At 38.9% G+C, this 26,845-nt stretch overlaps 1 protein-coding gene across 5 annotated transcripts in view; it reads left to right on the forward strand.

The window, feature by feature from the left end:
* cadm2b (cell adhesion molecule 2b) overlaps positions 1 to 13,336 on the forward strand; it is a 154,289-nt gene extending 140,953 nt beyond the window's left edge. For 3 of the 5 annotated variants that reach the window (XM_026191246.2, XM_026191244.2, XM_026191247.2), the window contains 6 exons: positions 4,144 to 4,302; positions 4,575 to 4,665; positions 4,875 to 5,053; positions 9,585 to 9,611; positions 11,203 to 11,325; positions 11,434 to 13,336. In XM_026191246.2, coding sequence (XP_026047031.2) covers positions 4,144 to 4,302; positions 4,575 to 4,665; positions 4,875 to 5,053; positions 9,585 to 9,611; positions 11,203 to 11,325; positions 11,434 to 11,552 — 698 coding nt within the window. In that variant the 3' untranslated portion in view covers positions 11,553 to 13,336. The remainder of the gene's footprint in view (positions 1 to 4,143; positions 4,303 to 4,574; positions 4,666 to 4,874; positions 5,054 to 9,584; positions 9,612 to 11,202; positions 11,326 to 11,433) is intronic. The other 2 variants (XM_026191245.2, XM_026191248.2) reach the window with 1 other exon arrangement.
* Positions 13,337 to 26,845: the final 13,509 nt, after the last annotated feature.

Consider the following 26,845-nt stretch of genomic DNA (forward strand, 5'->3'; position numbering starts at 1 on the left):
AAGACTGATGAGAGATCACATCACTTCTTCACTTCCTCCCACCATCGACTCACTTCAGTTTGCTTACCGGACTAATCGTTCCACAGACGATGCCATATCTCACCTGCTCCACACATTCCTGAGTCACCTGGACACTGGCAGAGGGAATTATGTTAGGATGCTGTTCGTGGACTACAGTTCAGCATTCAACACAATAATTCCCTCTAAGCTTTTCACCAAGTTGACGGATCTAGGACTCAGCTCATCACTGTGTCAGTGGATCCTCAACTTCCTCACAGACAGACCCCAATCAGTGAGGGTAGGAAAACAAGTCTCCCCCTCCATCTCACTCAGCACTGGAGTGCCTCAGGGCTGTGTTTTAAGCCCCCTGCTGTACTCACTGTACACTTATGACTGTGTAGCCACATCCGACACCACCTCCATTGTCAAGTTTGCTGACGACACTGCTGTTGTGGGCCTGATCTCCGACAACATCGAGACGGCCTACCTGGAGGAGATTAGGAACCTGGAGACCTGGTGCCAGGAGAATAACCTCCTCCTAAACGTCAGCAAGACTAAGGAGCTGATCGTGGACTTCACTACAAAGCAGGCGAGGAATTACAAACCCCTCATCATCAGTGGCACGCCAGTGGAGAGAGTGGACAGTTTCCGATACCTGGGTGTCCACATCACTCAGGACCTGTCATGGTCCTGTCACATCAACACCCTGGTTAAGAAAGCCCGTCAGCGTCTCTTCTTCCTCAGAAGACTTAGAGACTTCCATCTGCCACTGAAGGTGCTCAAGAACTTCTACTCCTGCACCATCGAGAGCGTCCTGATGTCAAACATCTGCACCTGGTTTGGGAACAGCACCAAGCAGGACAGACGAGATCTGCAAAGGGTGGTGCGCTCGGCAGAACGCATCATTCAATCAGAGCTCCCTGACCTGCTGTCCATCTACACCAAGCGGTGCAAGTCCAAAGCTAGGAAGATTATGATGGACCTCTCCCATCCCAACAATGGACTCTTCTCACTGTTGAGGTCTGGGAAGCGCTTCCGCTCCCTTAAGGCCAAAACAGAGAGAATGAGGAGGAGCTTCTTCCCCCAGGCTATTCGGGCCCTGAACCAGGTGTAGGACTGGACTCTCCCAAACACGTCACTATAAGACTGGACTCTCACACACGTCACCACACGCACCACCACACATTTCCTATAATCCTATAATTCCTATAATTTATAATCCTTATCTTTATAATCTCTTCTGCTATTTGCACATTCTTTACTGTAAATTCCTAAGTTAATTTGTAAATTTTTGTAGTAAATTGTAAATATTGTAAAACTTTTCTTCTGTCATTTAATGGTCGGGCATTGTACAGCTACAAGCATTTCACCCCCATGTCATACTGTGTATGGTTGTGTGTGTGTGACAAATAAAATTTGAATTTGAATTTGAATTTGGTTAGATGTACAGATGGATGGATGAATGCTCATGTTTGGCCAATTGTTGATTGATCTTTGATCCAGTAGTGCAGCCACATTATACACTTATTTACACCGAGATAATCCAGTACAGAACAGACTCAGCTGTCATGGAGCACTACTTGTGTAGACTACACCTAAGACAGGAAGTTCAGTGACACCAACGCACACCTACTCCAATTTAGAATCACCAGTTGACCTAACATGCTTGTCTTTGGACTGCAAGAGGAAGCCAGAGCATGATAACGGAATCAACACAGGCACAGGGAGAACATCCAAACTCCACACAGAGTTTGTAAGGTGAAATTACATTACAAACACGTAATCAATCAGTGGGTATTAAACTGTGTAGTGTCAATGAATATAATGTATACGAAAAAAAGGACATGTTACTTCTGGTTGGTGGGCACACATGGCTTCTCTACATTTCCATTGTTGGGGCTTATTTACTGCTATCCTAAGCTTGAGCAAAATGGGTAACTCAGGTAGCAAGCATTTGGCTCTGGAGGAATGTCACAGTTTATCTGTTCTAGGCAAGGTCAAAGTTTAAATTCTTCCTTTATTTAAAGGTTTACTAAAGTTTGTCTAAGTCTATATATTGGCCCCAGGCCTGTGTGTCATGGGAGACACCACCAAGAACATTTCCCAACAACCCACTACTGAGGATCACTAGACCACACAAGCCTTTCTGCTACAACAAGGCTCGGATCCAAGAAAGTACTTGGATCGGGAATAGCCACTTGGGTGGAGGCCCCAAGGACAATGTGAGACGTGCAGAAGGGATTAGAACTCCCAGCTAGCCTGAGACTCACTAGCTCCCTCCGAAGGAACTGGAGGGAGTTGCTGGAGAGACAAGAATACCTGGTCATCTCAGGCCTCTATTACAGCTGTGACAGTGAAGTGAAAGAAGTATTTTGGAGAATGAATGAGAATGAAGAAAGGAAAACACCAAAATAAAATGATGACTCCAAAAGCCCCCCAAAAAAGCTGAATTTGAGTTAGTACTATAAATTACTTCATTAGCAATTAAATAGAGAAAAGTAGTCACAGAGTAAAAGACAAAATCAGTCCAAGTTCAAGGTTCATCTGCCTTTAATTTTCCAAGATATACCTCAGCAAATCAGTTAAGGTCAGAGAAAAACACCAGAATCCTGTCACCGACACACTTTCTTGTTAAAACAGACACTGAGGTGGTGCTTACAGGAGTGCCTCCAGTTGCCTGAATACAGCTTTACTGGCCTCTTGGGGTACTTGTTCAAAGCAAGCACAATTGGGCACATTCCCATTCTTACGAAAGCTACCTTAGCGTGTTCTCTGGCAATGCTAGCAGCCGCCTTAAAAGAGACTGACAGTTCCTCTGTTGCAACCCTGATGCTGTAGGCGACTTGACGAATGAGAGAAAAAGCTGGAGAGATTTGCGCTTAATGCCACAGAGGCGCTTCCCTTTCCCCTCCTGTACTCCAGGGCAAAATCCAAGGCATCTGACTCTCAAATGTAAGGCCTCCGACTTTCCTCTTTGCTCAAATCCTATGTGATGCTTGGATTTATTTTTTTTTTCAAAATCTTGACATTTATGATACACTCTGTTGCTCTGTGCTTTGCATTCTTATTCTTAGCGTTATTAATTTCAGTTTTGAAGTTTGACTTTTTAACATTTGTAGGCTACTCTGCAGTACATTAGGATTTTGTCAGACCATTTCATGAAAAATGGAGTAGTGTGGCACAAACAGAATAGATTAACCCAAAATGATGATGCTACGGGTAATCTGGGTTTCACTGAAAGGAGCTTTTAGTGTTTAATAGACCAATATCAGTGTGTAGGTGTGTGTTTCTGAAGGAGCTGAGTGAGCACACACATATGTATTGATTGACTCTGGTTTGCTGTGGATGGCAGGCAGTCCAGGGGGAGATGGTTGGAAGTATGTAATGTGAGGAGGATGCAAGGAGGTAGGGGTGAGTGGGGGAGCATCTCCAAAGAAAAGTCCTTCTGAGGCCATTGTCAACTAATGTCTTGTTTAGATCCAATAGCCTTGTACAGCAGATTCTAGGTGCCACACTAAGTGCTGACAAGAGAGTAGCCACAAACGGCAATGAAAGGCTTTCAATTACAAGTTAAAAGGCATAGCTTAATGAGGACAACATCACAGGGCAGGGGAAAAATGAAAACAAATTGAGATAAGTTGAAGGCGAATGTTTTGGTATGACAAAAGACAAAAAAGAAAGAAAGAAAGAAGAAGTGTCACTAAAACTATGGAAATCTATCACATACTACTGAAGGGGGGAGCATGCCTGTTTGTGTTGGCTGGGATGTCTGAGAGATGGTCCTAGAGGAGCAAACACACCCAACCAACCGAGTCAACTCTCATATTGCTCTCCCTTCACTATTCACTCTACTTTGACTTGACTTTCAAAGGCTAAGGATTCTTTCCCTCAAAGGAGATGCAGAGAAAAACAACAACAACAACACTGCAGCTGTCTATGTCAGAAGAGCAACATCTTGAAATAAATTTCTTTCTTTTTTTTTCACAGTTTTTCAGATTTACAAGATGATTTTTGTTTTGCTCTTCTTCTTTCTCCAAAATAATTTTCCTGTAAAAGTCTTGCTCAAAAGCTAGAACTGCTCCCCAAAACTATAAATAATTCACAAGTACATTTCACCCTGGTGCATATTCTGATTCCCCACAGGCACTAAGGAGGTGAACGCTACAGGAAAGTCATTCACAGTGAGGAGTAGCCTTCAGTTCCAGGTGGACAAGCGGGATGACGGCGTTGCCTACACCTGCAGTGTGGAGCATGTGTCTTTGTCCAAACCCTACATGACAACCGAGGTCCTGGAGGTCCACTGTGAGTGGGGTCATAGCCTGTAAAACTGGGTAGATTAGCATTGCTTAGATTAGCAAAATACATGGATTGAGATTACAGTTATGTGTCCAGGTTTAGTCTTGCATTTGTTCTGGATTAATATGGGATTATCTTGCAGGTAAGGGATTAGTGCCTAAACAGAATAGTGATATGGGCTATAGCTAAGAGCTGCTCAGTAGGCACAGAGCTAACTACTGTTGCATTTTGTGTTAGAACCACTTTTTTGTGTTTCTTTTTTTGTCTCCTCTTTGCAGATGCTCCCCATCTGGAGATCACACATTCACTCATCATCCCACAGGAAGGCCAATACTTCAAACTGGAGTGTGTTTCCATAGGCAACCCAATGTAAGTTGAAAAGCATTTACAACTTCAATTTCATATCAGCACAAATAGTGCAAATTGCACCTAAATGTAATTTGTTTTGTGCCTTGAGATGACTTGTGAAAATGAATTGAAGTGAAATCAAATTCATTATGGTTTGTTATTGTTTTTTTTTTTTATCACAGCAGTTTATTCAGTTGCAGTTAAATACATTTTCTCAAATTCTTTCCCAGACCTGAGCCAGTGGAGTGGTCTAAAGATGGAGGAGAGCTGCCAGACATTGAGCGTATGATTGTGGAGGGAAGGGAACTTACCATCACTACGCTAAACAAGACAGACAATGGCACATACCGGTGTGAGGCCAGCAACCATCTGGGGTCCAGTAGTGCTGAATACATACTGTTTGTATATGGTGGGTACTTCAGTAAGGGCTTTTTTTGTTATGCTTTATCATTTCCCTTTGTTGCTGCTTACAAAGCTTTGCAGGCAGTTGTGTTCAAACTCAAAGGCAGATGGTGTTCATCACAAAAATACAAACCCAGTCCATGTCAAAAAAGCGAGAGTCAACTGGTAACTGTAACTGTTGAAAACAACCTGTTTTAAATATGAACGATTTTTCAATACAGGGAAATCAATAAATTGATCATCTTTGCAATATCAGATAATCAGTTGTTCAAAGTGGAGACACTTTAGGTAAGGAGTTTATGGGAAGGTAACTTCACTTCAATCATTTAACAGTCATTGATTAATAATTTATGAATTTCAGCTATCAAGGTCTCCACACCCACACATCTCTTTGAACGATAAGCAGATAGACTTAATGAATGGATATTTGGATAAGCATAAATGGGTAAACATGTTTCAGATCTTTTTCATCAAAAATAAATAAATAAATAAATAAATAAAAATCAGATTTCCCTGAATAATGTTTGGCATTAATTTGAATGCCATCTAGATTAAATTGGTTTTAATATTTCAGACACTTTAACCACACGTTTTAACTACTATTACTACTGCAACATATGTTGGCGATATAATGGCTGGCAAATATACAGTTTTAACATTCAACACAGCCATTGGGTTCAATGATTTCAGTGTATTCTAACATGGCCATTAAGTCTACAACCATGAATAAAATGACTCACCAAAGTTGCTCAGCTAAGATGTCTGTATATTTCATTAGAAAACTGATGGTAGCTCACAACAGAGAAGGAAATTTAATTATGTGAAAACACACTGATGTATAAGGTCAACACGACACTTTACATTCTGCTTCCATCTGGATCATCAGTTGTCATTCGCAGATGACACACCGTCTTCAAATGACAATCTGCACATCCTCATCAGCATGTTGGCTTTTTAGTTTGTGAGACAGCTCTAAAGTGAGACATGTGTTTGTAGTAAATGAGATAAAATATTTATTATTATATAAGAAAAAATGGGGGTTTTATATTTCTGCCAATTAGCAATAAAAGATGGTGCAGAAGAGAGTAGATTGTGACTTGCAACAGCTAAACGGTATTATTTGACACAAAGGTGGCATAATAAGAATGATAAGTTAAGTCTGTTTAAATATCATCAATTTGCAGTTCAAATATATATTTTCTTTATAAGAATAATACATATCGTGCAGCACAGAGATCTGTAGTCATGCAGTTTTCCACTCCATGTACTCAAGAATCCACTTTCAAATTTCGCCTTGGCACTATGCAGGATAACACAGTTTACCTCACTACTTATCACGGCGTGGGTTTAGCTTCTGGACTCTTCCTGTGAGGAAACAGAAAAAAAGTGTTAAGGATGCAGAATTTAGCTTCCAAGTACAGCCTGGAGGAGAGATAAGTTAATCCTGAGACAGTGAAGGGGTTGAGAGAATAAAGACGACATGGTCCAGAAAATGGTTCGTTAAGGCCTCTGCAGCGCATGTTTGTAACATTTATCAAATACGGCTAAAAATAAAAAAGGCAGAAACAAGAGCAGAATATTGCAATTCAACATGGATTTATTTGTTTCCACTTTTGCCAGCTAAACAGTGCCACTGGAGATTGTAGTTTGTTTGTGAACGACTTATCGCAGCACAGACTTATTCAACTCCCGAGCAGTTAGTGGATGTACGGCAGCTTTTCTGTGTGATTTTTAAAAGCAAAGGCTTTGGGGAAAAAGAAAGCTCTTCATTGGGAAATATGAAAAGAAAAGGATGACACATTGGTCTTTTCAGCTTTTGTTATCTTGTTCTCCCCTTTCAGCATGTTCATTGAACAGGGGTAGGCAGTGATGCCAGCCTAGTGTAGATCACTGTATCACCCTGTCATATCTAGACACCATGTGCTGATCTAAGGTTTCCTTCCTCGCATAAGATGTTTTTTTTATTTATTTCAAACCAGAAAAAAGAGAAATTTGTTGAACTAACCCAGGTGTTTAGAATTATACATACCCAGAGGGTTTCTAGCTTTTGTAATACTGGCTTAGGAAATAACAGATGCGATAACCCTCAGCATCCATCTTTTACTAAATACAAAGGTTCTGGTAGGGAGGATTGAGAAATTGAGTTGAGCAGGTAAAAAGATGTGTGAGACGGGCTCATTTCCACTGATGATGACAGTCATTTTTCAGGGCTACAATGTGTCTGGCTGGATACTTACCAGGTCTCTTTGGATCGTCTCAGCCTCTAAACCTAATTTGCTAATGACAAGAGAGATGAGAAGCCATAAATGTCATCGGTCTGAAGCAATATATCACAGACTGCAATTATATCCTTTAATATACTGCATTAAATAAAGAAAAAGAAACACTGTATTAGATGACAGAGCGGTAGTAACAGATACTAGTTTAATTAAATAGAGTCTGCATACATCTGTGAAGCTGCAGACTCACTCATGCCTGTTTCTCTCACATTTCATTGTGATTGATTGTACATTTTCACCTCAACAAGCATGACACATTGTAAGTTTCACTTTTCCTGTGTGTGCTCTATTTACCAGCCAATCATCAGTTGCTTGAAATTTTAACAGATGTAAAAGTCCTTCGACTCCTTCATGCGTGACTCATCTTTTACGGGGTGATACTGCTGAAAGACTTTACTGATTCAGAGCTTGATTCATTGTGCAGCCCTTGTATTTTAACGTCAGTTCATTGTTTTCTTCTTCTTCTTCTTTTCGCTTGTATTTACTAAGGTGAAGTAAAGTCATGAATTAAGCTGCACCAGCCACACACAGTAAATCACCGGGGCTGTGTGACTGTCCTGTCAGTTTCTCACACCGACGCCTGTGCTCCTCAGAGTGGTTTGTTTTCGCTTCCAGTTGTTCCTATTTTTGCTTAGCAGACGTCATCGCCTTCGTGCCTCCCTCTCTAGCCTCAATCCTTGCAGTCTTCTAATGCCTACATTGCCACATTAAGCATAGGCAGTCACAGCTGCGTTCACTTGCACCCGCTGCGTGGCCCCGCCTCCCCCGTGCTCCATGCACTCACAAACGTGACAATGAACACACGGCTGATGATTGATGAGCTCAAAACCAGGCTTTGAGCTAGAAAGTAACATTGTTTCATTTGATGAATTCAGTATCCTTTTCACTTTCTATTTGTTTGTTTTTTTCTAACAACGCTGTTACATATGGATCATTTTTGTTACTGCATGTGATTAATTCTGTTATTGATAGCTGATGTTATGCAGATATTGTAAAAATAACAAACCCGATTGTGGAGTTACTGCTGGTAAACCACTGCATACATAAAAGTCCAAACAGGAAACATGACAGTGTTCATACTTTTGTTCTTGGGCTGAAAATGAACACATGCAATTATCTTAATGATAATTAATAACAATGTTCAGCAAAACCACATGCTTCATGTCACTATTTCACTCTGTCTCTCCTAATGGAATTACTGTTGCAGTGTTTGTGTATTATGACTTTGACATACTGAAGCACAAGAGCTGTCTGCAGGTAAAACATGGCTGCATTAAAAGAAAAAACAAGTTTGTTGGATGAGAAACTGCAAACATTACTTAGACTTAGGCTGTGCTTTGTTTTGGTAATAACTCGCATTAAAGGTGCCGATTAAATTTTCTTGTAAACAAACAAAGGTTATATTATGTTCCTGCAAAAACACATCGTTTTTAACTTTGACTAATATTTTCTTCCTTGTAAAATATTTGCTCCATATTTATCCCCTGGCAGTACCTTTGCAAACGCAATTTTTGGTCAGTGGAACAGCTTAAAACTGGCAAGAATGTGTAATGACAGCATGTGCTAAAAAAGGAGGGATAAGGAGCCTTATATAGTAACCAGAATATTAATCACACAGCCACACACACACAAACACAATGTGTGTGTATGATTTAAAACATTTAGGTGATGTTTGAACGTTTAAAGCAGATTCAAGTTCCCTCAGTATTAACACAATGGCACGCAGTACAAAAGAATTTGTTTTTCCATGTATCTCTACTGCTCTATGCATTCAGATGGTTTGGGTTTTTGGCACAGGTTTTGACATATTTGTCTCTCAAATATTCTGCATATGCCTGCCATAAAGAGTCCTGGGTAGTAGAATTTTATTTGTAATGTATAAGCAGGAAAAAAAGAGCAATATGCTCCAATGTAGACGAATTATTAAACAGGTACCAGTTAACTTAAAATACCCAAACCATCTGAATACTTGTGGAGGTTAGTGAGATAGTATTTGACCAATTAAGAAACTACGCACTAACTCTATACGTATACAACTTTCTTGTGCTGCTCTCTAAATCAACATTTATAGCAAGTCCAGTTAGGCATGTATTTGGCTCATGTGACAGCAAGCTGTGCATACCTGCACACTGTCAAGTAAACCAGAACCATGGAAATCTCTTTGTGTTTTCCTTTGAACTTTGTGGTCACCTTTTTTATCACGGTGTTGTTCCCCTCGTCTTCCCTTACTGCTGTCACTGTCTTCAACCATGGCAACAGCCAAAGACTTTCCAGGGCCTACAACAGGTAAATATCCCAGTAGATGATCATTTCAAGCCAGATTTAGAGTGTGTGATCTGGATCTGGCTCTGGGTCAAGACACATCACGGCCTCACCCAGCATGAGCCAAATCATCACCATGCATGGATGCTCGCTCAGTCGTTTTCTCTCCAGCCATGTCACAGGCTGCATAAGTCATCACACAATATGTTTCTATTTTGCTTTGTCTTTGCCACTGAAATAGATGGTTCTCAAAGGACCTCTGCTGAAGATTGTATTTGTGACAGTATCTATGTATATGATCCTGTGGTTACAGTAAACCAAAGTCAAAAATTATCTTTCAAATATCTGATCACAGAGCTCTTGAAAAGTATTTGTTCACCATTATTTGTAGATTTGATCTAAGTGCAGAATTTCTGTTTGCAGGAATTTAGTTATTTTTCTTTGTAAGACATTTTGAGTGGGATTGTGTCTAATTAATGCAACATGATTAAAACAACTTATCTCTCTTAATGTAACTGAACATCAGATCAGGCAAAATATGACCGACGAAATTACTCTTGTCCCTGTGTGCTCTTGAAATGACCTTTTGTTGTTGAATGTAGCAACTTACATCCTATCTTATCTTTTATGCTGCTTTATTTTAGTTTGTTCCAGAGCAGTAACTACTGTATCTACACAATCAGTACCAAATTCTGTTAAAAATGCACCAGCCAAGTGTGATATAAAAGATTCCTTATGCTCCTTGCTGACAGTGCTGTACAGATCATTCTATCCATTAACATGCAACCAAATTCAGTTAATTCAGATCAAAAAAAAAAAAGAAAATTCAGAGTTTGCAGTGCCTGCTTGTGAGTTGATGAAACAATCGTGGTGGTCTATTCTGCATGGAGTTTAATAAACTGCATGTTGCACAGCTTCATCCCTCTTTTTTTTTTGAACGTCCCGCACGCTGGGATTTTAAAAATGAGGGTTGCATTCGTTACCAGCAGAGTATAACAAGGTTTGTAGAAACATCGCCGCAATCATTTCCCAGGGTCACTTTGGAAAACCGAGCACAAGCCATAACCATTCATCAGCCTGAGATAATGAGAGCACACAAGGTGCACAGTAAAGACACAGCCACTCACAGTTTATCACAGGACCGGCACAAAGGCATGCTCCTGCCTGGGAAACCCTCTGTCTGCTTTCTGCCCAGAGGATGCACAGTGTTAAATAATGCTTATTTAAAAACCTAGTCCTGAGCATTATGAAAGTAGTGCTAGGAAAACAGAAACATGAAAGACAGAAAAAAGGAGGATAATGCCAAGCTTTTTAATTGTATAGAGATTTGTGGTATTTCCTAAGATTACTTTTTTTCTTTTTTTAACAACTGTTCAGGTACTTCAAAGCAGTCGTTTCAGGTTGTTCTAAATCTGACAGAAGCTCATCTGCTACTCTTGTGCTTTGTTCACAAGTGTAAAAGCAACATCTGGATTTTTTCAGGTTATTTGCAGCAAAATACCTTTAATGCTGTTTAATAAACACCTACAGCTGCATTGACAGTAGAAGCTTCCAGTTGTTAAGTTATCATTCCTCCACTTTTTCTCATCTCCTCTCTCTATCTGTTGTGTTTCAGATCCTAATGCTTTAGGACAGCATGGACCTGACCACGCTTTAATCGGCGGAGTTGTTGCAGTCGTGGTCTTCATCACCTTGTGTTTGATAATAGTCCTTGGACGATATCTGGCCAGACATAAAGGTAAAAGAGGTCTCCTGAACTGCTCTGAATATCACTTTGCTTGTTTGCAGTAAATGAATATGTCTTGCACTCTCTAGCTGGTGGATAACTTGCTTTTTATGTCTGCAGGGACATATCTAACACACGAGGCCAAAGGAGCAGAGGACGCCCCTGACGCTGACACAGCCATCATCAATGCTGAAGGAAACCATGTGCATGCAGAAGAAAAGAAAGAGTACTTTATTTAGACTTCTTTTTCCTCACTTCTTTCATTTCATGACAACCTTTGACAGCAGACGTGCAATTTTAAGCTGTCTCAGACTCACTGCATTGTCTTTTTTAATTTATTGTTCTGTCTTTTTTAGAAAGCAATCATGCTTAGATATGCTTGTTTTCAAAGCATTCACTAACAAAATAGCCTTTGTCTTTTGTAATATAATCCATGTACAATTGGATTATGTCCTTTTCAGTTTTTCTGTGCCTAAATGCTGTACATTCTTCTGCATTTCTTTCATTGCCTGTATTTTTCTCTACTCTTTCTTACGTTACCTGTTATACAACCTTTTGCAGATTTTTAAAATTCAGAAGTAACAACAGTAATTTTGTTCTCCAACTCAACTCTCAGCATTTGAAAAGGTTTTTCTGTAGGAGCAAAATATGTTAAATACATCAGTTTTTAAGGATTACATGATTGGCTTGGATGTTTCCCGGAGCTAACCCTCCTCAGACATGCCGCACACGTTTAGAGCATCTTAAAACAGATCAGATACTTTAACAAACACAAAGCAGAAGCACAATCTGAGTGATTGTCTCGAGATGAAATAATCGCCCTCTTAGCATTGTCTGTATATTCCTGCACTGATTTTTTTTTTCCCTTTTTGTTACACTGTTGATTTATAACCAACAAAGAACAAGTTAGAAAATTAAAGCACAAAGTCTGAGGACTATTACAGAGGGGAAAAAACATCAACTGCTTTTTGTCTCAGGATTCAATATGAGTCTAGATGGAGAGATGGTGTCAGACATGTGAAGAAGACTTCAGTTCAATCGCAGTTATTGTTGTGGATGAAAAACGTTTCCTTTTTGTTGGCGATTTGTTGTAATATCCAAACTGAATGAGTGGAACCTTGTGTCGGTTCATTATTTATGTTGAGTTTTATTGAACAACTATGCTAAATGTGTGGATATTGCTGTAAAATACTTTGCTAACGTGAATATTAGTGACCAATATTGTTGAATCTTGGGATCCCTGACACATTGCAGTTTGTATATTAGCATATACAGCATTTAACGGTACTTCACAGATCTTTCATGTTTTTCCATTTCTTTCCAATTTTGTTTTGCCCGAAGGCATGTAAATAATATGTAAGTATTCAATTTTAGTAAAAGGAAGAAAAACTCTGGTTATAGCCTTTAATTTCAGGTCATATGAGTTCCAGTCACTTCGAGGACAGCGTTTTCACATTTTTGAAGATTTCTTCAAACAGGGATTCTAATGAAATGCTTAAAATGTTACAAAAAAAAATCTGGGTAAAAATATATGTATTTATTATTATTATGGCTGATTGACTTTCTTATATGATACTATATTGATTGATATTATTGCTGTTATTATGAAGTAGTTGTCTGACATTAACTTTTCCATTTTTATTTCTGTAAGTTCTCATAAAAGAACAATACAAGGATCACCGTTATGGCCTTTGAGTTTGCTGCAAACAGTACTAATGACATGTTTAGGCATTGGTGAATCAAACATCCCCTCACTGTATATAATCACTGTATCAAAGACATTGAACCACATTGCCAATGCTCATACATGTTATTTTGTTAGTTCAGTATGATGCTATAAATAACTCATTTTGTACAGATTTAAATTGCTGTAATTAATTTGCTTTTTATGGGGGATGTGTGAGGTTTGCTTTTTTTCACAGTATTGAATATTCATTTTTCAACTATGCCACTGTAAAATGAAAAAAAAAAAGATGCGAAAAAAGAGAGATGAAGTGCGGATTAAAAAATGAACAACTTGAAAGATGTCCTTTTGTTGTTACTAAATTTGCACCTTGCAGCGCCTTGCCGTGATGAGTTGGAGCGCTATTACCTGCACTCAGTGAATCAGTCCACGTAGCTGCCGCTGAGCGAGAGAAGCATATGTGGTAGGCAGTGCTGTGACTTAAGTTGCACTATAATTGATATTCTATACTACTATAGTAACTGTTAAGTATTACTTGCCTTTAGTGTTAATAATATATGCAAAGTGTCTGACTTGTAGAAAGATTAAAAGTCCATGAAGCTCCTCGGGAAGATTGCCCGAGGCATTTAGCTTCAACTCATGATTTGTGCATTAATACAGGGCGACAAAAGGAACACTTAAGTCTTCCCAAATTCCTCCGTGTCTCAGTGGACCTGAGTTTGTTATGCTTCAAGTGGCTTCAGGAAGCTACTCGCAGACACCCACACAGCAGGCTGCTGTTGCCCTTGTTTTAACAAATTAGACAAGAAGTAGGTTGGGTTCGGTCAAGGATGCTGAAATGCAGTTGATTGCTTTAAAAGTGAAGAAAAATTCTAATACTTGAGATGAAACTTTATTTAAGCCAGTAGCCAGAGAAAAACGAAATAAATATTCTTTTTTTTCCTAGTTTTAAGAAGCTGTTACAGTTGAGACAATTGTAGAGTTAAAGCATGTGCCGCAGATGTTGTGTTTACTTTTGTGAAACATAGAAGAGTCGTATAAATCACAGATATATTAACTGATTGATTGATGTGCGTTACCGCCATTCATGTTCACTTAATTACTGGAAACAGTCATTTCTGTGGGATAAATATTTACTATGATATACATGAAACCAAATGATATGCCTTTGAAATACCCTGAATATAAGCAACATATATTATTACATATATCCATATTATTTATTTAAATATGGCTCAATGTATATCTGCAGATGAGAATTAAAAATTCAGCACCCTACCAAATCTACACTGAAACAAATTTTCATTTTCATAGCCTACATTTAGTAATATATAACAGACAGCGTGCCGTAGCAATTTAGAAAAATACAAGAAGACACCTTTAATGGTCCATTATCACTGCTTCAGTGACACAGATGTACTCTTGAAGTGTGAGGACGAGACGATAGCCTTGCACAGATTACTGAGCTCATATTAAATGTCTCAGCATCCTTAAAGGGAGATCTCGTTCCAGGACACAGGACCCAAGTCATTACGATCCTCTATTCTTTAGCTTCCATTGACCTTGAGCATAATGTTGCTTCCCAGCAGACTAATGTTGCTATTATCAACACACTGTCCGACCAACCATCTGCCTGCTTCACACAACGCCCGGCTCCCCCTCTCCTCGCACACAGACGGTTCCCAATGCTCACTTCATAATCATTACCACCAAAAGCCCAGCCAGTTCAAATAAACATCAGCTCCCACTATTGCACCCCTTCACATTATTAAAAGCTCAGTGCTTCATTAAGCTATGTAAATTGAGATAGACTGTCTTGAATAATGCCTGGCAGAAAATAATGCTAAAAATCCATCATCATTTAGTAACTGGATATCAAGAAGGCAAACATTTATGTGTAATAGTAAATTGTGAGTTGGGAAATGGATTTTCACTTTACCCTTGAAATGCGAGACCCATACCCTGGGCAATGTAACAATCACAGCATGACCTCTGAGGAGGCCTTGTAAGTCTTACTAAACTGAAGAAACTGATCCCCACTGTACCCTGTAGGCAGGGTCCATATCAGCTCACAATAAGCGCTTATCATAGCAGAACAGAAGTGTCTGACAAAATTCTTCAGGGACAAACGGATATCTTAAAAACACAACACTTAAACACATTGGGCCTACATACTGATTTTAAATGTCAAAAGTTATTCCTTTAGTTAATAGTCATTACAAGTTTCATTTGTGCATTTGTGTGTTATTCATGAGTGTTAAGCTTCTCTTTTTTTTTTTCGAGTTTTATTATCAAGGCTCTGGAAGAAAAGTAAAGTTTTTACAAAAACATGAGCCCCGCTGCTGTCAACATATTTTTTTGTTGTTGTTTTTTTCCTTTTCATTACACAATTCTGCTGTAGATTAGTGACAACTGGCAGAACCATTGAAACAAGGGGCATAAAAATCCCTCCAACCATAGCACAAATAATGGTCCTTCTCTTGGATTAACAGTACAACGTTTTATGCAAAAATAACAGTTCTTTCACTTGTTTTCACTATCCAAGCATGTAAATTGCCTTGTGTAATTCACAGGGCGATTTGCGTAGGAAGCAAAAGGATAAAAGGATTTCAAAGATGGGGTGTGGTGCAGTATGCTTAACAGAGGTGATGGAGAAGTGTTTGTCCTCTGGATCATGTTTTTAATTACAGATTTAAAAGGTATTAGTGATTCTGCAAAGTAGCCTGCTGATTCATGCAAACATTTAGTCAGTGCTGTACTTACAGATACTTTAACTGTGACATCTCTCATATTGCTTTGTAGGACAAACGGTGTGGAAGAGTTAGCTTATAATTGTTGCCCTGCAGCTAAAGGTTTGGTATAAAAGATGAAAAGCAGGATATTTTTCAATATTCTGCTTTTTATTTTCAGTCCTTTGAATAGAAACTCTGTTATCACTGGCCATAGAAGCCTGGGATTGCATTGTTTGTGCAAATGGATTTTGTCTTTGATTGACAGCTCACTCTAATGGAGAATCGGGAAGAATCATAATAGCATGTTTACAGCACTGCTGCTACCTTGGAAAATGGCCCATTGCAGAAAATTCTCACAACGATACAAACTGTAGTTACCGGTAATCTCCTAGAACATTATGGATTTGTCAAAATACCCACAGCTAGATTATTTTAAGGTTTTCTCACATATCTATAAACAGGTTTGTGTTGTTTTTGTAAATATAAAGGGAGTACAGGTTGAGCACAGCTGAGGCTTCCTGTAGCCCCATTTCACTTAACGTTTACACCTCATGAGTATCTGTACTGCATCGGAGAGCTATGGGATATTGTCTTGAGATGTGTTATGCCTAATCATATTTGATGAGATTAAACAGATCACTCACGCTTCTAGTTGTGACAGGGCCGAGTGGAAGTTAGAAGGAGTCAAATGATCTGGAACAAAGAACATGAGCTTGTGTATCCCCCCAGATGCATCACCATGCCATTAGTCTAGATGAATGTGTACAGTCAGACACAATTCCCTTGTTTGCTGCATGAGGGCTTCCACTTTGTGAGGCAGTAGCTCTGCTGTGCGAATCAGGCCACATGCAGGTCCATGGATTGATGACTGAAACAGGGCTACCCACTGTATTTTAAACTCATTCATCCACACTGACTCACATTCTCTGTGGTGCATCTTTAAATAGCCTTCCCTGGGATTGTCTGCCTGCCAGTTGATTAATTCTATATTGCATGTGCATGTGTGTGTGCGTGAGTGTGTGCGTTTGGTTTAATTACAACAAACTTTTCTGAATTGTTTAGGTGAAATTTAAATCATGCAGGCACCCGAGAATACACAAGCCAGCCTTGTTCTGGTTAGTCTTTTGGGGCGGGGGGTAGGAGAGGGTTGAAAGAGGAGAGTTGTTGAGTGTTTGGTGGTGGGGTGTAGTACTGTACCTGTGGCATAAGGTATGCAATAAATAGCTTGCCATCTGTTTGGATTTGAACACTTGAGATTCTTCCAAGAAACTCACCAGAGACTTAATTAAAGTTGGAATATTAGGAGCGTGAGACTGACGTTCCACTAATAAAATGACAGCTAGAGGAAATTCTTGAATTAGTTTAAAACAGATATTCTTTTTTTTTTCTTCAAAATAAAAAAAGAAAACTGTGACTGTAAGGGAAGCGTTTCACCTTGTAAATTATTCCAATCGTTTTGATGATTTTTTATGATTCTAATCTCCATTTATTAAGGACATCTGCTCTTTCCAGCAAATAGGCACATTTAATGAAGACACAGGAAATGATGTATGTTCATACAAGTAATATGTTGAATACGGAAGCGCTGCGCTGTTGGTTAAATGAGTGATTAGCCAGTTAATTGGTGGATAAAGAACAATATTTGTCATGGAAAGATGATGTGCTTTAAGTTTATTGTCTCTTAAAAAAGGGGCTACTGCTAAATAAATCAAAATAAATATTCGATATGCTTCTGAAGGCAAATAAATATTTTATCAAAAGCAACAGTGAATAACTTTTCTGAAAACTACACATAAACTATCCAGAACCATTCTCATAACCTTGTGTTGCTCAAACAATGGTTGCACCTCTGTCATTGCATACGTACTTGTATTTGTTCAAATCACTCCCATGACAAGAAAATAACTGTTAATTTTTCAGCAATTTGTTTGGGCAGGAAAATCCAAAAGCAATGCATAGTCTTTAATTTCATCAAGAGTATGGTCCTCCATACAAGAGAAGTGGGGTTTCATAAATGAAAAAATGAGAAATGTTCATATTTTTCAACTACCTAATTAAAGAACATATTGGCTATTATAAATTTTCATCTGTATATTGCATATTCTAAATTTCTTGTGCAAATTGCAACCCTTTTCTAGTAAACACATGATATTAACCCTTGTATGGTGTTCGGGTCTGTGAGACCCGTGTTCAGTTTTTTTCAAAAGAAAAATTAAACAATTAATTATTTTTTCACGTGTAAATGTGTTGTGTCTTTCCACTCACTCCACTTGATTATAACTGATTTATTTATAACATTTTATATAAAAGAAAAACGAGAAGCACATTAATTCATAAATGTGATCTAACAAAGGTAAAGGGAAAAAATTAACCATGTTTGCTGTTCATATGTCTTGTAATTGGGATGAAGTAAACATCTGTTGAGTAATTTAACATAAAATTGTTTGATAGTGTTAATTTGGAAAGCCAAAACTCTAGCGGGTCCACCAGACCCATGAACACTGGCTGAGTAACAAAAATACGAACACCACACAAGGGTTAATCAATACACTATAACATACTGCAGTTCTTACAAACTGTGGTACCTGCAGACTGCCAGCTGTCTGGATGTAGGTGGACATGAGATGTTGGCATCAGCCTCAAGGTCCTCCTCTCCCTTCCCCAGTTGTTCTTTTTTCGGTTTAAGCAATAATACAATAGGACATCAGATTGGATGATTTATTTTTATTTTACACTTAGCTTTCTATTTTTAAGTCGGGATTTTAATTAACCATGTTGTAATGATGGCAGAACGCGGAGCACATTAAGTTGTGAATGATCTTCAGAGAGTGTGAAATTGGGTGGTTAAGTCAGAAAAGCTTTAATTGTACAGATAGCGATTTAGAGTGGAGACTATTTTAACTGAAGTACTGTATCTATTGTTTATTTAGAAGCTGTGCAGCCGTACAGAATGCCATTAGTTTTTTCTGACTAATGACCCAGCAATCAATTTTACATTTTTAATTTTAGGTTGTTTTTTAGGATGCACAAAATCACGGTTATCAATTTGCTCCTTGTTGTCAAATCCACCAGCACAATAAAACTTTCGAAAGTTTCCTACAAGGAATACATTCGTATGAAAAAGAAAGTGCACAATTTTTAAACTCTTATGTATCGGGATGTTAAATAAATAAATAAATAAATCATCTGGTCTTTACCAGGTTAAGCATAACTTTACTGTTTTCATAGGAATGAAGAGGTTAAGTACTGATCATCAGCAAGTGTGACCACTTCTATAATAGCAGAAGTTTTAGCACTTTGCTGGGATGGGTTATAAGACCATTTCGACACTATTTAAGGTCCATCATTCTACAGTAATAAAAAATAATTCACAACTAGAAAACATTCAAGACAGTTGCCAGTCTTCCCAAGACTGGATGCTCATCCCAATGTGAGACAATGCAATAAACAGGATACTGCAATCCCCAATAAATCCCCAGTAGCTACATTTCAGACTGTACAGGCCCCAATTAGCATGTCAAAGTTCATGATACTAAGGTTAGAAAAAGGCTGTAAGTATGGCTTGTTTGGAACAGTTGGCTGGAGAAAGAGGGACATGGGAACATGACTTTGGTTTGCAAATTACCATCTGAACAAGACTTGTAGGGCAAGGTCGTCTGAACTGTGACCAAAGTAGAGATTTTGGCCATAATGCACAGCTCCACATTTGAAAAGAGCAATACACAGAATATTAGCATTAACACTTCATACAAACTATCAACCACAGTAGTATACGACTGACTTGGGTGTGTTTTGCAGCCAAAGGACCTGGGCACCTTGCAATCATTGAGTCAATCATGAATTCTTCTGTATATCAGAGTATTCCAGAGTAAAATGTGAGAATCGGGTTATGTAACAGACCACAACCCTAATGAAATGACCTGGTGAGAGCTTCACAAAAATAAACACAATGAACTAAAGTAATGCTGTAAAAAAGAATGGGTCAAAATACCTTTATAAATAATATAAATCTTTTAAATAAACATTTCCTCAACTATAGTGATGCCTAATTTGTAAGAGACTGACAAAATCATGCAGAAAACTACTTTAAGTTACTGATAACCATGGGTCTACTAATTCAAGTATCGCTTCTGCATCTTATCGCAGTTTTTGTTAAATAAGTGGTGAGACAATGTAATATGTCATGTATTTTTTGTTTATCTGAGGTTGTGTTTGAATAATTTTACAACTTAATAAGGGCCAGGTTTTTAGAATAGAAAGATGGTATACTATCTTTTTCACATGACTGTGTTTCTCATATTTCCACTAGACGGTGCTTTAATGGAAGGGAGTAATCATGGAAAAAGACATCTGCTACAAATCTGGATCTGTATCAATGCATTTTGCAAAGATAAATAATACCTGAGACTTGGTCGGGAGGCAGCCTAGTACATTTTAAGTGTGTAACATAGCTTGTTTTGATTTACAATGTGGTAGGTGCTAAATAGCGCATACAAAATGAGTGGAAGGACCAATGAGATATCTAAAGCTTAAATACTTCCAGAGTAGCAAACCAGTTGTCTTTATGATGCCAGTCAGCTTGATGGTAGGCCTCAGGGATTACTCCAGACAGACAGCTCAGTAAGACAATTGATTAAATAGTAGTGAGAAGAGAGAAAATGTTTAATTCAGCCATATTTAGTATTCATGGGATGAAGAGCCATACAAGAGTTCACCTTGAGGGGTCATCAGGAGAGCAGGTCCAGAATCCCAAAGAGCAGCTAGGCCAAGTTTCCACATAACATTTGAAAACACAACTGATTGTGTTTTTAATTACTTTGATTGTCAAGTTTACTTTAGCTGAATTGAAAATGGTAATGCAACACGCACTGAATTGACAAACTGATATGCTGTGAAAAGGAGATCAGTTGTGCAGCTCTTGTGACATTGTGATAGATTTACCAGAATAAGAAGTGCTGAACCTCAAGCAGAGGATATAAATTAATATTTCGCACATATTTAACCTCTTTCATCATTACAGAAAACTTAAGCATTCAGAAATATACCATCGATTATCTTACAAAAATCTAGTAAAAGACTACCCAAATAATTTAAGTATATTTTAGTAACTATAATTCACCGCTTATTGCATCACATTTATAATATCACAGTAAAACTAATGTTAAGGAAAACAGTATGTGTCACACTGCATGTGAATAGTGAATAGTGTATACAGAACAATGTAGTATGACACCGCTATGGTGTACATCTGTTTCAATATTGCAAAGACTCATAAGCAAAAGTTTGGAAATTTTTTACTTCTAAACCTTCTGTTCGGTGTTTTCTGCCTCACACAATTTAAAAGAATACTATTTCTACTCGCCTGACTCCTGTGAAAGAGTGCCAGCTACAGACATGATGAAATCCCTGTGTTAAAATACAAAACCATGACGTTAAAAACTAATTCAATTATATGCATGACCAGTTCAATAGACCTACAGAATTGAGTTATTGTCTGAAATGATGGGAAAAAAGAAAAATACTAGTAAATCATGAGTGAATGAAGTGTAAAGTAAAAATTATTTTCACAAAGAGTTGCCAAAAAAGGCTTCAAGAACAAGGCATAATGGTTACTGCAGTAATCTTCCAAGCTATTTGCTCTTCATCAACAAGAGGTGCATAATGTGAATCTTCAAAGGTATTTTATCATTGCTATAGTGGCTATAGTGAAGAGGAAAACAGTGTAGGGGTGAGGTAGGGCCAAAAACAGCATAGTGGAAGCTTTTTTGAAGTCTAGTGTATATACATACAGAAGGCATCTGTTGTATAACTTCTCTGAATCATAATAAAAAAGCATTAGGCACTGCTTTGAAGGAATAAACATTAAAAATGCCAACAATATTCTTGTTTCTTACTGAATAGGCAGAATTATTCAAATTAAGGCCAGATTTTTGGAGTTTCGATTGACAGCTCATTGCATCAAACGTGGGATTTGAATGTATCAGTGAAAAGTCAATATGAGTGTTAAGCTTCATGATGAGAACCAGGAGATTCCAGAAATCTTGTCTGAGGGTATGAGAGTCTTCAAAAGCAACACTGATTGATTTTAAGGTTAAAAGTCTGATCATGATTCAGCTTGTAAGCGTCGCATTAGAGATAAAAGTACACAGCCATCTCACCAGTAATCTTTGCCATTTAGTTAGAGTCTACCTGCCATTTATTTAATGTGGAAAGCATTAATGCCACAGAAGAATAAAACTCTATGAGGAAAGTAAGTGGAGGGAAATAAATGCCACCATCGTCCCAGCCTTTGTGTCTGCAGTTTTGTGACACTGATGTTAGAGTCGCAGAGGCTCCAGAGAAAGGAAAGTGCCCAATAAATTTGCAGATCTGAAGAACTTTGATCTCTTGAACTGTCTCCTTTACCATCCATCCATCCATTTAATGCCTTTTATCTTGGTCCAGGTTATGGGGGCAGCTGTTTAAGCAGACACTAACACCTCTTTCTCCCCAGCCATCTCCATCGGCTCTTCCGAGGTTACACCAAGGCATTCCCAAGCCAGCTGTGAGATGTAATCTCTTCAGCGTGTGCTGGGTTCCCCCAGTAGGATACAAAACACATCACTTAAGTGTGATCACCTTACCGTAATGTATTCCTTTCATCCATCTTTTTACTTCTGCTTATTCATTTCAGGGTCAGTCGGGGGCTGGAGCCTATCCCAGCTATCATAGGGCAAGAGGCAAGGTGCACACTGGACAGGTCACAAGTCTGTCTCAGCACTTTTCCTTTCAGTTGATATCACTTCAAGTTTATTTATAAACCATTAATTCTAAGTTGTTTCCTCAAGGTGTTTTAAACTGTAGAAGAGAAAAATCCAAAAATCTGACAATCCCCTATGAGCAAATGCTTTTCGACATTGCTTTTCGACATTGAGAAAGAAAAGCTCCCTGGCAGAACGAGACTCAGTGAGGGGCAGCCATGTGCGTTGATCGGTTAGATGTGAGAGGAAAGAGAAAAGAAAAAAGGCGAGCTTAGCTAGGCAAGGATGAAACACAAACTATGAAAGCAGATAAAAGTTAGGGACATGCATTAGTGGAACATAAACACATCAGAAGTGAACTGTGTATCACAAGTCCCAACAAGTTCCCTATGCAGCCTGAGCCTAGAACAGCATAACTAAGAGATGGTTCACTGTCACCTGATCCAGCCCTTCCTATAAGCTTTATCAAAAAGGAAGGGGTGAAGCCAAAGCGGGAGTTGGCCCACAGGAGAGGAGTCTAATAGCTGAAAGATATCCCTCCCATTCTACTTTTAAAGCTCTAGCAACCATAAGAAAGCCTGCAGTCTGAGAGCAAAGTGCCGTAGTGGGATAACATGATGCTGGGGTCTTTAGGACATAATGCAGCCTGATAATTCAGGGCTTTACATGTGAGAAGGAGGATTTTAAATTCAATTCTGAATTCAACAGGGAGCTAATGTAGATAAGCTAATATGCGAGAAATGTGATCTTTTTTCCAGTCTCCGTCAGTACTCTCGCTGTAGCATTTTTGGATCAACTGAAGGCATTTCTCCCAGCTCTTAGAACAGCCTGATTAGAAGAAATTACATAAACCGAGTTGAGAAGTAACAAATTCAGCATCACTATGAGATGGGATGATTCTAATATCAGCGATACTGTGCAGATGAAATAATGCAGTCTTCCATATTTATTTAGTGCACACATTGCAGGACATATCCTTGTCAAAAATGCCTCCAAGGTTCCTCACAGCAGAACTGGAAGCCAAGGTAATCCCATCCAGAGTAAGGATCAGGTTAGATACCATGTTTCTAAGAATTTTAGGGACAAATGAAATAATCTCAGTCCTATCTGAATGTAGAAGTAGAAAATCGCAGGTCACCCAGGTGCATTCAGGTCCACTGGGGCAATTTTTGCTATTTTGCTTTTGTGCACTGCCAGAAGTAAAATGAAGCAATCAAGGTGCCACTTAGAAGACTTGCAGCTTTAATTCAAGGCACTTGAGAAAAATATTTCCTTTATTTTATAGGCTTTACAGCAATTTAAAATTTGTAATTAAATAAGTGGACATATATAATGCATCCCATTATATTAGACAAGGTCATTTTAAATGTTGAAATTGTTTTAACATATCAGCTGCATACTCTTTGTAGCCAATAAATGACTGAAGTTTAAAACCCACTGGAAACACAAAATGCATTTTCCTACCTTAAAATGCCTCATGCGGTATTTCTTGCAGTTTCTGCTGCTTGTTTATCAACTGAAAAGTTCCAATTTTGCATTGCCTTCAGTAATGTTTGTTTCAAATAGATTTTAAAGACTAATATTCAAAAGATCATTTTAATTTGTCCACATTCACTCAAATTTTTAAAATGTCTATTTATTTTTGAGTAAGCACTAAAAGTAAAATTAATGGTGAATGCAATAATATTGTAAAACCCCTTGACTGTAAATCACATCTTGATTGCTTCATTTAAAAATCCTTTGTGATAGTCACAGAGGCATAATTGCAAAAATTGTGTCCTTGTCCTAAAATTAATGGACTTCACTGTAGCTACACAGTGCAGTGTGACTGTTACTGTGACCGACAGTGATATTTCCCATAGCTTTGATTCTGTACTCCTGAGACAATCTGAAATAATGACTTAGCTGTGCTGACTTGCAGCTTCAACAGTGCATTGTGTACACAAACTAGATATCTTGGCCCTTAAAGTATTTCACACAGGAAATTGCATAGTGGAGATGGCAAGCCACTTAGATCTTGATGAATCTCATATCACATGACAAGCCTAAACAACAGTCACACTCCTATGGTAATTGCTGCATAAAAGTGATGTGTGCCTCTTTCCTTGATTGTTTATGTTTTTGGTTTCATTTTTTCATAAATGTTTATCGGTGTTTGTGTTACAATTGGCCTGCCAGAGATTTACTGTATACACACCTTTTTGAACAAGTCCCCACAACATTGCTTGATGTAGGGATTTGATAATTGCAAAGCTACAATATGATATTCGCTGGATCGTATACTTTTATGTGACAAAGAATTTGAACTCAAATATTTTTCAAGTTTATCACAGTTGCCTGTATCTTTATGTGCATCTAAAAATGTGCATATAGTGGTCGTTAGAAGCTTGCAAACCCTTTATAGTCTTTTTAATATATTTCATAAGTATAACCTTTAACATAATTACATTTTCACACAAGTACTGATAGCAGTCGAAGAAATTTAAGTAAATTAAAGAAATAATACATTGTTCTTATTGAGGACAATGATAAAACTTTACATATGCGTGAGCAGCAAATGTGTGAATCTCAGGTATAAGGACTTAATTTGAAGGTGAAAGTCAGGTATTCAATCAATGGGATGACAATGAGTGTAAGTTGGCACTCAGATTTATTTAAAGAACAGGGATCTATTAAAGTCTGATTCATAACACATTTTGGAAAGTGTTCAGTGACAAAAAAGGTGACTTCTGAGGACCTGAGAAAAATCATTGAATCCACAGACAGACAAATACAAATGGATGGGATTCAAGATCGCCATTTCCTTTCCCAGAGTGTTCAACTATATCAAAGATCACTCTGAGAGTTCACAAAGGAATCCAAAGTGTCTCAGAGGGCAGGTTTCTCATCTATTTCACTGAATAGCAGTTAAATTCACACAGAGATTACAAAAGCTCAGTATTACAGACATAGGTGGTTACTAAACTTATTTCATATTCCAATATATGGAATAAGATGTAACAAGAGTTACATTTCCTACATAAACCATGATCCTTTGATATGACAGCAATTACATTACTTGAAGTTGTATGAAAGCCCTCCTTCTAACACCTGTTTTAGCTGTTTTGGCTGAGGATCTAAATCTCTTTTATGCCCGTTTTGACAGGGAGAACACCGACCCTGTCCTGTCCCCTCTCCCCTCAACCGACCCTGCTCCGGTCCTGAGCACTCATGAGCTGAGGCGTGTGTTCCGGAGCATTAACACCAGGAAGGCGGCCGGGCCGGATGGAGTGCTGGGCCGGGTGCTAAAAGACTGTGCTGCGGACCTGGCGGATGTCTTCACCTCTATATATAACACCTCGTTGTCCTGTTCACTGGTACCATCCTGTTTCAAAGCAGCAACCATCGTTCCCATCCCAAAACAGTCAAATGTCACATGTCTGAACGATTTCAGACCTGTGGCACTCACCCCCATTCCCGCCAAATGCCTGGAGAGACTGGTCATTAAACACATCAGAGCTGCTTTTCCACCATCCCTGGACTCGCACCAGTTTGCATACAGGGAGAACCGGTCAACCGAGGATGCGATCGCCACAGTGCTGCACACATTACTGAAGCACTTGGAACACAGGAACACCTATGCACGGCTCCTCTTTGTAGACTACAGCTCGGCTTTTAATACCATCCGGCCATACAAACTCCGTCCCAAACTCCACCAACTGGGACTTAACTCCTCTCTGTGCAACTGGATTGTGGACTTCCTCACTAACCGTAGACAGAGTGTCAGAGTGGGTAAGAACACCTCTTCCACCCTTGTGGTCAACACCGGTGCCCCTCAGGGGTGTGTTCTGAGCCCTCTGCTATACACTCTCTTCACCCATGACTGTATTTCCTCCTGCGCGTCCAATCTCATTGTTAAGTTTGCAGATGACACTACAGTGCTCGGACTTATATCCAACAATGATGAGACAAACTATAGGACAGAGGTGCAACAGCTAGAGTCATGGTGCCACGACAATAACTTGGTCTTAAACACCAAAAAGACCAAGGAGATCATTGTAGATTTCCGGAAGAGGGGTCATAACAACCATCTGCCTCTCTTCATTGGCAGTGAGGCGGTGGAGAGGGTGAGCAGTTTTAAATTCTTGGGGGTAACTGTGACCGAGGACCTGTCCTGGGGCAACCATATCACCTCAGTTGTACGGAAGGCCCAACAGCGCCTCTACTACCTGAGGAGACTGCGGAGCGCACACATTCCCAGATCTCTGATGTTGAACTTCTACAACTGTGCCATCAGCAGCGTTCTGACGTATGGATTTCTAGTGTGGTTCCCCAGCTGCACCAAGGCCGATCAGCAAGCACTCCAGCGGGTGGTGAAAGAAGCTGGCAGAATTATT

Source organism: Astatotilapia calliptera, chromosome 14 (genome assembly GCF_964374335.1).
Source record: "Astatotilapia calliptera chromosome 14, fAstCal68.1, whole genome shotgun sequence".
In the NCBI taxonomy this organism is placed as follows: domain Eukaryota; kingdom Metazoa; phylum Chordata; class Actinopteri; order Cichliformes; family Cichlidae; genus Astatotilapia; species Astatotilapia calliptera.